The sequence below is a fragment of the Chinchilla lanigera genome, unplaced genomic scaffold (assembly GCF_000276665.1).
Source record: "Chinchilla lanigera isolate Chin_1 unplaced genomic scaffold, ChiLan1.0 scaffold00002, whole genome shotgun sequence".
In the NCBI taxonomy this organism is placed as follows: Eukaryota; Metazoa; Chordata; class Mammalia; order Rodentia; family Chinchillidae; genus Chinchilla; species Chinchilla lanigera.
In genome coordinates, this window is record NW_004955403.1 from 45,409,801 (window position 1) to 45,421,558 (window position 11,758).

The 11,758-nt window shown below is 54.1% G+C and overlaps 1 protein-coding gene across 3 annotated transcripts; it reads right to left on the minus strand.

Moving 5' to 3' along the window:
* Window positions 1–888: 888 nt before the first annotated feature.
* On the minus strand, window positions 889–11,566 carry Dok2 (docking protein 2, 56kDa). 3 transcript variants are annotated; one of them, XM_005373638.2, is made up of 5 exons: window positions 11,468–11,566; window positions 3,940–4,221; window positions 3,614–3,701; window positions 2,653–2,837; window positions 889–1,959 (listed from the first exon to the last, which is right to left on the minus strand). In XM_005373638.2, the coding sequence occupies exons 1-5, from the start codon at window positions 11,549–11,551 to the stop codon at window positions 1,348–1,350; spliced, it is 1,251 nt and encodes a 416-aa protein (XP_005373695.1). In that variant the 5' UTR covers window positions 11,552–11,566; the 3' UTR covers window positions 889–1,347. The 3 variants fall into 3 exon arrangements, with proteins under 3 accessions (XP_005373695.1, XP_005373696.1, XP_013369115.1); XM_005373639.2 differs by lacking the exon at window positions 11,468–11,566 and adding an exon at window positions 5,196–5,477; XM_013513661.1 differs by lacking the exons at window positions 3,614–3,701; window positions 3,940–4,221; window positions 11,468–11,566 and adding an exon at window positions 5,196–6,119.
* Window positions 11,567–11,758: the final 192 nt, after the last annotated feature.

Genomic DNA, 11,758 nt, shown 5'->3' on the forward strand with positions numbered 1-11,758 from the left:
TTAGCAGAATTAAAGAACTACATACACGCTTAGCCAGGTGTGGTGGTAGATGCCTGTAATTCCAGCAGTCTAGGAGGGCGAAGCAGGAGAATTGCAATTTTGAGCCTGGCCTGGGCAATTTAGGGACTTAGTGAAACCCTGTCTCAAAGATTTAAAAAATATTTTAAAAGAACTGTGGGTGTAGCTCTGTGGGGAAAAGCCCTGGATTCAGTTCCCAGGACTGTGGGTGGGGGGTTGGACACAGAAGTACATACTCAAAGAAAATAGCGCGTGCCTCACGACAGAGGAGCCTTGAAGTGGTCCGGAGCTGGAGAGATTTATGTAACTTTGGAAGGGGAAATGGAAATTCATGAATCTGTAGGAAGCATGCACTCAATTTACAGGTGAAAGACCCATTTTAGTGGAGAAAGGCATGGGCAAATCTATTGTAAAAGATGGGTGTTCTAAGACATTTTGCCTAAAAATATTCCTTGAGCCCCTTGAATCCGTTTCTCTCTCTCTCTCTCTTAGGTCAGGTTTATTCCCTTTACCTTACTAACTAATCTAATGTACGGACTTCAGTATCTTTAAGGGATCTGGCTCTGAGGAGCTGGAAGTAAAAAAACAAACAAGCCTAGGAATAAAGCCATGGCTGCAGATTGGACAGCTTGAGTACCCTTGTGTCATGAAGTTGCAATCTTTCCCCATCCAAGTACTAACCAGGCCCGACCCTGTTTAGCTTCCAAGATCGGACGAGATCGGGCGCATTCAGGGTGATATGGCCGTAACAGTTGCAATCTTTTCAAAAGTACAATTTTAAAATCACAAATTTCCTTGTCTCCCTCCTTTCTACCTACCTTTATTCCTTCTCCCCTAGCTCAATCCCACAGCACTCAGGCCACACAGCAATCCATCAGAAACATTTTAATGCCACAGAGAAATCTGAAACCTGCAGAAAGCTGCAGTCATCCCCTGGGGACCTGGGACCAGGGCTGTCCCCAGAAGGGGACATCAACCAGGGCGATTTGTGGACATGCTTTTGTCCTCTGCCCCAAATAACCCAGGCTCCCTTTAGGGCCAGGAAAGAGAGGGGGAAGTGGAAAAGGAGTAGGAGGAGGGTGGGTCTCTTCAAGGCCCTCTTCCTGCTCTGGGCTGGTGATTCACTCAGAGGGCTCTGGGAGGGACAGCTCATTGGCCAAGAAGCCTGGGCTCTGGGAGAGGCAGAGGGAGGGGTCCCTTGAAGTGGCCAGAGGACTCGCTAGTAGAAGTTGCAAGAGGAGGTTCGCCTTTCCCAGCCCTCCTCCTCCCTGGCCTCTGACTCCCCCCCTGGGGTACACTTTAACAAGGCCACACTCCTGCACGCCTCCTTCATTTTGAGCTTTTCTTAAGTACAACATTGTCATACTCAGTCCCCTGTGGCCAGCCCAATACAGAAAAGTCCTTCTGGGGGTCACTGGGGCCCCCATGTGCTGTGGCCTTCCTCCTCCATGCCTGCCCCCGGGACTCCTGCGGGGTGTCATACAGGGACAGGGTGGCCACGCCCTCAGGCTCATCGTATATGTGGTCGGGCGCAGGGGCCGCGGGCTCTTCGATGCTGTCATACAAAGGGTCTGCCAGGAGAGGGGAAGGGCCTGCCAGGATGCCCGGCAAGCTCTTACTCAGGGAGCGGGCCACCGCATCAAAGGGCACGGCGTACTCCCCCTCGGGGGGCCGCGAGCCAGGCTGTGCCCGTGCGCTGGCCAGAGGCTGTGGTGGGAGTGAGTCATGGGGCTGGGAGTAGGGGCTCTCGGGCCGGGGCAGCTCGGTAGGCACTGCAGGCGATGTGGCTGGCGCAAGTGGGGGCCCAGAAGGGGCACCGTTCTTCTGGGCAGCAATGGCCTCTTCCAGGGCCAGGAAGATTTCGTTGCCTTGCCGGGTCTCAAACTCAAAGTTGCCCTCTCCAGAGACACAGCGCCGGCCGGCCTCGAAGGAGAAGGTCACCTGGAGCGAGGGGAGTGAGGGGTTAGCAGGCCCCAGGGCCGGCCTGCTGCCACCAGGAACCGTCTGAGCCTCCCCAAGCCCTCCTGGCCACGTTTTCTCCTCTCCTCTGCCTTCGTTTCCCTCCCTTCCATCCAGGCAGGGGGCTGGGCATACAGTTCGTCCTCGGAAAGTCAGCCGCTCTTCTCCCTCCAGCCTCCCCGCTCCTGCTCATTCTTCCTTCTCCACCTCTCCTGCTGGCTTCCGGGCACAGCCCAAGGCAGGGTGGGGGCTCAGCCTGCTTGGGGTGATACCTTCTGCCCAAGTGCTTCTTCGCAGCTTTTACCCCTGTTCCCTCCCCGCCTCTTTCCCCAGCACCTTCTGTTTTCCTCCTTTCCCTATGACTTTTCTTCCTCCCCAGCCCTTCTCTCTTCCTTTCACCGCCCTCTGCCACTCCCTGACACCTTCTTTCTCTTCCTTCTCTGCTTTCTTCTTTGTGCTGCAGATGGAACCCAGAACCTCGTGTAAGCTGGAAAACTACACCCCTAGCCCTCTGCACAGTATTTTCTTTTGAGACAGGGTCTTGCTAGGTTTCCCAGCCTGGGCACAATCCTCCTACCTCGGCATTCTGAGCAGCTGGTATCATAGGCGTGCGCCAGCACACCCAGCTGGACTCATCCTGTCTCTCAACCTGTCCCAGGACAGTCCCTCACTCACCTTGTCCCGCCCAAAGCGCCGAAGAAACCTGTAGGGCCAGTCATACAGCTGGGTGCCTGGCTCGGGGCCTCCCCACAGCTCCAGGGCGCTCACCCCTGTTCGCAGAGTATAGGCTCCCCGGAGCCGGCACCGCTCACTGGCTTCTGTGGGTCTCATGGTCACAGCAAATTCCTTGCAGGGGACCCCTGGGGAGGAGAAGAGAGAGAAGAAGGTAGCTAATGAGCAGCAGCTCCCTCTCTCCCCATGGCCCATTCTAAGTGAGTATCTCCAGGGTACTTAGAAAACTATTACCTGCATACCCGTGACCCGGCCTGGATCCCGCCATTCCCCCAAGTGCCAAGTGCTTCTACCTTAGAAGGCACCATGCCCTCAGCCACACTGCCCCAATCTCGGGCCCACATCCTTCCTGCCACTCTTGCCAGAGCCACAGCCTGGTCTCCAGCCCATCTCTCACCCCGAACCAGCTGCTTTGCCCCCCCACACCTGCCCTCCTATGTTATACCCTGTGGTAGGGCTCAAAGAGAAGATAGAGGACCAGGGGCTTCGGTGCCCCCAGCCCAGCAGACATACACGGAGCTCTGGCAGGGACCGCCCGTCAGCCTCAGGTGTGGCGTGGCGGACACTTTGCACAGCCACACCCACTGAGACAGTAATCGTTTTTCTTAGACAGCTCAGGACCCAGCCAGAGAGGACTCCAGAACAGGGCCCTCACTGGGTACCCTGAGCCTTACCCTCTCCCATCAGCAGGGCCCAGCAAGACCGGGGGAGCCAAAGGTATCACCCCAAGCAGGCTGCGCCCCCACCCTGCCTTGGGCTGTGCCCGGAAGCCAGCAGGAGAGGCTGATAAGGGGCCAGCCAGCAGGGGACAACCACAAAGCAGGAAGACTTGGTGGGCAGCCCCACACCTCCTCCCACCAGAAGCCACACCCCGAGGACAGCTCTTACAGCCCCTGCCCCTCACCTGTGGCCGGGCTGCCGTACAGGTCGTTCTCCTCCATGCGAGGCCAGCCACCCTTCTCCTCCGGCCCCAAAGACTCCTTCCTCTGCCCCTGGGGAGGAGGCCCCAGTCTCACCATCAGCACCCATCCTCAGGCTTCTGCTGGCCTCAGCTTTTCTTGGGGGCATGCCCAGCCTGCTGGCTCTGTCTGCCCTCTAGATTGGGGCTCCTCCACCAAGGAAGCACCCCGGCATCCTGACCTGGACTCTTCCACCACTTGCCCACAGGAAGTCTCTAACACTCCCCTCCCCTGCATGCTGCCACCCTTTCTGTACCCCACGGTGACTCACAGGGAAGGCCAGGAGGCAGATGGCCTGCATCCAGTCATCTCGCTCTGCACTGGGTGCTGCCAGCAGGTACAGGCGCTCCTTGGTCTCCAGGACAAAGGCACTGGTGTCCCGGGGACTGCTGGCCTCCCCGCCCCCCTCGGCCACCCGCAGGCAGTCATTGAGGCGGATGACCTTCCGGGCAGCCTCTCCTCGTCGCAACTTCTCCAGGCCCTCATGGAGCTCCAGCCGGGCCAGGGCACAGCCTGACTCTCCATACAGCACAGCCGAGAACCGGCGCCACTTCTGAGCCAGGCGTGGGATGAGGGAGCCAAGAGGGGTCACCAGAAATGGAGAGATGGTGACCAAAGGGGAAAAGAGGGGCCACCAGAGAGGGACTGAGGCGGCAACACAGAGATGGGGAGAGAGAGGGAACAATCACAGGACAGCAGGAGGCAGAGCTGATAACAGGGGCCGGACCACAGGAATTAGAAAGCTGGAGAGGAGCCTGACGTGCCCAAGGAGGCCTGCAAGGCCCGCAGAGATTGCCCAGGGCACTGAGAAGCACAGTGATGCTCTCCAAAGATGCACACTGCAGGAGGTCAGGCAGGATGCTCAGCAAGGCAGGTGCTGGGCTGGGGAGAGGTTGCAGAAGCTGGGAGTAATGAAGAGGTCCGCCCAGACCAAGACATCATCCTCTCTGTGGAAGGGTCTGAGGGACGCCCCAGCCCCAGGAACTTCCCACTACCCTCCTTCCGCTTCGCTGCTTGACAGATTGAGCCATGAGGAGGGAGTGGGGAGCTGTCTGGGTGTGGGTCAGCAAGGGAAGGACTTCCTCTTTCAGAGAGGGCAGGGAAGAAGGAGGTTGGACATTCTGGGGCCCCGGCTTAACCCAGCCAAGCCCACCCCACCAGGGTGTGACATGGGGAAGAAACCTCCGCTGAATTCTGCCCCCCAACTCTTCCCTCTACTCCCTTCCAAGCTGTCCCCATAGGAAGTCAACACAGAGCAAGGGGTCGAATCAGTACCCTCCTTCCTCCCCCACCCACACATGAGGACAAACAGCTCTCAGCAGCAAAAAGCACCGTCTGGGGACTGCTTCGAGGCCTGGTTTGGGACACAAACATCAGTAAGAAAGAAGCCCTCCAAGGCTGACCGCTTGTCCAACTTGGGGGACAGCCTGGCCCCCCAAGGGTCGGGCCATCACACACCCCTCCACCCCAGGAATTTCTAGCTGTTCCCGAAGTGGCTCACTCAGCCGAGCCCAGCCGCTCTCTCACCTTGCCAAAAGTCTGCTGCTGCTGGAGATGCAGAGAACCCTGCTTCACAGCCATCTCCTCCATTCTGACCATCGCCACCCGGCCTCCCCAGCTCCTGCTGTGGCTCCCCAGCTCCTGCTGAGGCTCCGGCCCTCCTCCTCTCCTCTCTCTTCTCCGCCTGCGTTCCCCCTTCTCTCAAGTTCATTTCCTCTCCGCCTAGGGTTTTCTGCACTATTCTAGTCTGCTTGATGACGACAGGCAGATAGGCCCTGTGGTTTCTTGCTGTGTTCTTTTTTTTTTTTAAAGCGAGTTTCATGCTCAAGCTTCCTGCCTTTCCAGTGAGTGACACACTATTTCCAGAAAAGCTAAGTTCAAGCTCTTCACTGAGTCACAACTCAGGTGTAGAAGCTGATGTGCGGAGCGGCTGGCCCACAGGAGCGAAGACACCCAGAAACCAAATTAGACGGTAAAACGAGCAGCAGAAATCCCCAGGCTCAGGCTGGGCACTGAGCAAGGCAGAGCTGAAAGAGACCTTAGGAATCAGCCGCCACAACTTACTAACTGAAAAGCAGGGGAGACTCAGGTTCAGGAAAGTCTGAGGGACCCCTTCAAGGCCACCAAACCGAAACCCAGGTGTCTCAGCTGAGAAAGAGCTGAACCACACACATGGCACCGCATACAGAGACACAGGGGACTTCGCATGTGTGCACCCGGCCCGACACCACTTCACACATACACAGGTGCACCTGTTCCATTGTATAGGCCCCTCCCCACCTGGCCACAACCACGGGTACAGAGTCTAAAACCCAAACATGCCCTCTGGAGAAGGCACTTACTCTCTAAGTACATCTTAACTGTTAGATTCCACCTTTCCAGCCCTCATAAGCATTAGAAAGACTCTTAGGGTCCTTTGGATTTTTTTTTTTTTTTTTTTTTGGACTGGGAGTTGAACTCAGGGCCTTCACACTGATCTACAGCTGCAAGCTTTTAAAATTTATTTTGAGTCAGGGTCTTGCTCAGTTGCTTAAGTTCCCCAGGCTGGGCTCAAACTTGCAATCCTCCTGCCTCCACCTCCCAGAGTGCTGGGTTTATAGGCATGCACTATCACACCTGGCTCTTCCGGAATTTAACTTAAATTACAGTAGCCGCATAGTTCCCAAAGCTTCCAGGTCCACTCCCACCCCTGCATATGCACACACATCCTACTGGGGATTGAACCAAGGGCCTTCAACTGAGCTACTCTAGCCTTTTTTCCTAGCCCTTTCTATATTTGAAATAGAGCCTTGCTATATTATATTTTGAAATAAGGTCTGGGTAAGTTACTAAATTCCCCAGGCTGGGCTCGAACATTTGGTCTGCACCACGTGCCCAGTTCAAATCCACCCTTTCTTTTTTTTTTTTTTTTTGGTGCTGGGAATGGACCTTGCACTTGCTAGACAGGCACTTGTGCCACTAAGCTAGATCCTCAGCACAAATCCACCCTTTCATCAGCCTGCCATCCTTTGACAAAAGGCACAGCAGGCATGAATTCATCTGCTTGCAACTTGCCTGAGGTCACACAGCTGGGCTGGGGCAAGAGTGATGCAGGGAGAGAAAGAAGTACAGCCCAGCACTCCCAATGTCTATGCAAAGTTTTGCTAACATTTGCCCTAAGTGAGGTCCAGACTCCAGGCAAGGCGGCACATTTTTTCCAGAAAAGTCAAGCTCCAGGAGAAATCCACCTTACAGCCAGATGGCTTGAAGAAGCAATCTGGCTAGAGGTACAGAGCAGAACCATTGGGGGAATCTAAAAATTGGAGCGACACTCCTGGGGTCAATCCCATCAAGCATGTTTACATAACTGCGCCCATTTCCTCTACCACAGGGTTCTGTTGCCTTGGTGAGGCCAGCAGAGCTGTGCACAACTCAAGCCTTCTGCTCTGTGTGCTGAGGGGCTGGGCCAGAACAGCCTGGAAAGAAGAATGGATGGCTCAGGGGGCTGAGTCACTCCACTCAGGTTCATCCAAAGCCCAGAGGAGAATCCTAAGTGTTGGCATGGGAAAATGCATCCTGGGAAGAAGCACCAGGATACGGAAATGGGATGTGGGCTATGCCGTCTCCAGAGCTCCTGAGCAGCATCAGCTTTGCTTGGAAGCTATGTGATCTTTGCCTCATGGGGCAAGAAGAGCGTCTAGGGTCATCTTGGGGTCGGCCAGGGCAGTGCCCTTCAAACTTCAGTGTGCAGATCCTGGCAAGAGTCCAAATTCTGAAACCGAGCATGGTGGTGCATGCCTGTAATCCTAGTACTCTGGGAGGCTGAGGCAGGAGAATTGGAAGGTCAAACCCAGTCCAGGGAACTCAGCAAATCAAGGAAATTCTGTCCCAAAATATAAAATAGTGCTGGGGATGTAGCTCAGTTGAAGGCCCGGGATTCAATCCCCAGGACTGGGGGTGTGTGTCTGTGTGTGTACGTGCACGAATTCTGACATGTAGGTGGGGAGGAAGCCCTGAGCTGCCGGCTGCCTGTGTGTGAGCCAGGGCACACTCCAAGAAGTAAGGCCACAGGGAAGGTTCCTCGGCCTCTCAGCCCTCTCTCCCCACGCTGACCACAGGAGGGCGCCCAAGCCTATCAGATTTCTTGGAAACTGTTTAAACCTGGAGGCCTGGGCCCACCGGATCCAGTCGCCCCCTGCCCATCCATGCCTGTTGAAGTTGGGCAAGTCCTCCTCCTATAGCCATTGTCTGCAGAAGATACACAGCAGTACCAGGAGGAACCCACCATCTGTCACGCTCTGCTTCACCTAGCAGGACTTGAGGGGATTCTGAAGTCGAAGCACAAACCCAGGGCCTTCTGTGTAACCTCAGGGGAGTCCTGGGAGCAGGGGCACAGACACGCAGAGAATCAGGGACCTTAGGATCTCTAGGCACCAGTGACAGGAAGAAAAAGCATCGCCGCCACGCCCAGTTACACACACTTGTAATCCCGGCACTCTAGGAGGATGAAGCAGGGGGATCACAAATTCAAGCCCAGCCAGGGCAACTTAGTGAGATACTGACTCAAAATAAAATATAAAAAGGGGTATGGCGATAACTCAGTGCAAGAGCCCTGGGTTCAACTCCTAATACTAGAAGAAAAAACGGGGTGGGAGGGTTAGGCCCTTCTGAAATGGCCTATAATACAATCTACATATAAGGCTAGAATGACAAGGGGAGGCATAGTAAAGGTCTAATCTTGAATTACTGCAAAGATTTGGATTCTAAATACAATCAGAAGCCAAGTAAGGATTTTATTTTATTTATTTCTGTCTTTTTGAGACAGAGTCTCACTATGCAGTTCAGGTTGGTCTTGAACTCACTTTGTAGCCCAGGTTGGCCTCAAACTCATAACAATCCTCCTGCCTCAGCCTCCCAAGTGCTGGGATTACAGGCATGTGCCACCATCCAGTATATAAGGATTTTTTTTTTTTTTTCTTTTTGAGACACGGTCTTGCTATGCAGTTCAAGATGACCTTGAGCTCACTTTGTAGCCCAGGCTGGTCTCGAACTCCCAACAATCCTCCTGTCTCAGCCTCCCAAGTGCTGGGATTACAGGTGTGCACCACCATACCTGGCTAGGGCTAGTTTAGGGTATACATCAGATGTAGCTTCTCAACAGGATTTGGAAGTGAATTAGATGTGGGGGATTAAAAAGAGTGAGGAATCAAAATAACTTCTGGTTGGGTGTGGTGCACATACACGTACACCCAGCACTCCGGAAGGCTGAGGTAGGAGGAATACCTCAAACTTGAGCCTCCTCAGGCAATTTAGCAATTTATCTAGACTATGTCTCAAAATAGTAGCTGGGTGTGGTGGTGCATGCTTGTAATCCCAGCACTTGGGAGATTGAGGCAGGAGGATTGCCTTAAATTCCAGGCCACCCTGGGTTACATTAGCGCAAGGCCAATCTTGAGAGCTTGTTTGGAAGTTCTAGCAGGGAAGAACAGCTACTCGTATACCCTTGACTGAGGAATGGTCCTCCTCTATTGGGGGTGGTCGTCCACTTCAACCAAGCGTGCAGCTTTGGGGGAGACGCATATGGAGCATTGAGGGAGGAAGGAGACACCCGCCTAGCCAGCCAGATCAGCCGAATCAACCCTGGCGATCAATGGGGTGACAGATGTCGCAGCCAGATCGCCCTCACAAGGCCAATCTGTACTACACAAGGCCAATCCTCAAAGCCAATCTGTACTACACAGGCAGACCCAGTCTCAAGGGGAGAAGAGGGGAGGGGAGGAGAGAAGGAAAGAAAAAAGAAAAAAGTTGGGAGGGGATGACACAGCTCAGTGTGAAGGCCTTCAGTTTAATCTCCAGGGCTGACGAGATGCAGAGAAAAGCATTAGGGTGGGGGACACCTCCCGGACTCTTGATGTTTATTTTGAGAAGAAGGGTGAAGGGGAAGAGAAAGAAATAAATGTATGCAGTGGGGGGGATTTGTGTTTGGCTCACCAGGAAACTGTAACTGTTATAGGCACCTAAATTAGATAAAAATATTATAGGCAGGGCTAGGCCCTTGAAGGAGCCAGTGCATTAGATACCTTGCAACCGTGGGGGAAGACAGGCACCTCCGCATTGGGCCAGATCTCAAGACAAAAGATAAAAGGAATACACCCACATACTTCCTAAGGATAAACATCAGGGATTGATATTCTAAATAGGTATCAATCACCTTGAGAAAGCCAGGAAGAGCCACTAACCCAACCCCCTACAGGAAAAGCTCCTGCTCTGTATTCATGCCCAATTGCCAGTCGTGACTGGCTTCCCCAGCTGATCCCTATTTAATCAACTGTACCTGAGCAATTATAATCTTATTGGTTGACCATAGTTTTGTCCCACCTCATGCCCACCTTACGAGCTCCCATTTTTCCCCACCTTGGACCCACCCCACCTCGGACCCACCCCACCTCGTAGATTTGCTTTATAAAAGTCTCCAGAAAAGCCAGGGTCCTTGGCAACCCACCCTGGAATCCTTCCGTCTCTCTCAGACAGAAGCTTTCTTTCCCCCAATAAATATATTCTGCTCTTAACCTCTGTTGTTCCTAAAATTCATTCTTTGATTTTAGAGAACACGAACTTGTACTGGGCATCTAGTAGGCTGGGAGTTTCTTTCCCCTATGTCATAACCTCTAATCAATCAACCAAGCAGGGAATCCAAAAGCAGCCATGCGGCTGGAACTCCAACATATCACTGTAACGTAACATAGTCAGAAGCCCCTGATTCCACCACCCCTACCCCTTTCCACCCCTGGAGGTAACGATTGGACACCGGAAGTTTGTTGCAAATCCACATTCACAGAAAACAACATATGTGACCAGGGCTCCCCAGAAGAACAGTCAAAAGTTTTGCCTCACTTCTGCTTCCTAAATCCTGAGTCAGTCTCATTGCTTGAGCCAACCTGCATACAGAACCCTAGCTACACGGACTTCTGGGTAATGTAGTTTTTAGGTGTCCTACCTTTTCAATCCAGGAAGACAGACACACTAGGTAGACCGAGGTTGAAATGAACGCTGACCACTAGCCCATTATATCCACAACAGAAAGGTCAATCCACTACCCTACCATGTGCATCGTATGCACGTGGTGTTCCCCAGTAAATGTAAGTTTCGAATAACCGATACCTCCCCGCAATCCTGCTATAATCTAATCCAGGGGCCCTAAAAGGAAGGCACAATCCGACGGAAAACAGGAACCCGCATTGTCGAACACAGTTCCTACTGGGAAAAGGTGACACTGGCCTCATCGTGCAGGGAATGACCTCATCAGACCAGAGCGCTGATTTTCCCACTCGCTGAGCCCAGGGCTCTTGACCACCACCCCCATCACCTCTTACGAAGGAGCCTGCCCCACTTAGGAAGCACCTCGAATATTTGTTAACATAACAATCACTTTCAGAAGACTAACTCGGTGCCGTCTGTAGGTTTTGGTCATCATCATCTGGCAGCTACTGGACGTCCATGACTGTTTACAGAGAAGGACAGAACTGAAAGCAAGGAGAACGCTACTGGGATTGACACCTAGATCGGAGAGCAACGGCCCTGGTCCACGGGAACAGAAAGCTAGACAGACACAAACCTAATTCGACCCTGTAGAGAACACTGCGTTAGGAAGGAATGAATAGCGCAAGTATCCTGGGCGGGGGCCACCCTCTCCAGAGTGGTGTCACCCGGGCTGCGCGGCAGGATCGGGGTGCTGGGGTCCGGGGCAAGGCAAGGGGAAGACACATGGGCAAGAGAGCACTGCCCCGGGGACGGCCCTGCCATCATCCAGCAGCTCTCACCACACGCAGCAGCAGAAAAGTGGGCCGGCTCCCACGCCAGCGCGCGCCTCCCGCCTGAGCGAGCGCGGTGCCTTTAAAACCCATGTAAACAAAGCTTTGTTCCCCCAGCTCCCCTCCCTCGCGCCCCCCCCACCCGCTCCTTCCTCCCACCCGGCGTCTTCGGGCCGCTGACGTCGCCCGCCCCTCTACGCCGTCCCAGCGGCGCTGCGCATTCTCCAACCGCGACGGGCCCACTGGAGCCTGCGCAGCCGGGCGGCGCTACGCCGCGAGCGTAGCGCGACGAGCCCCCAG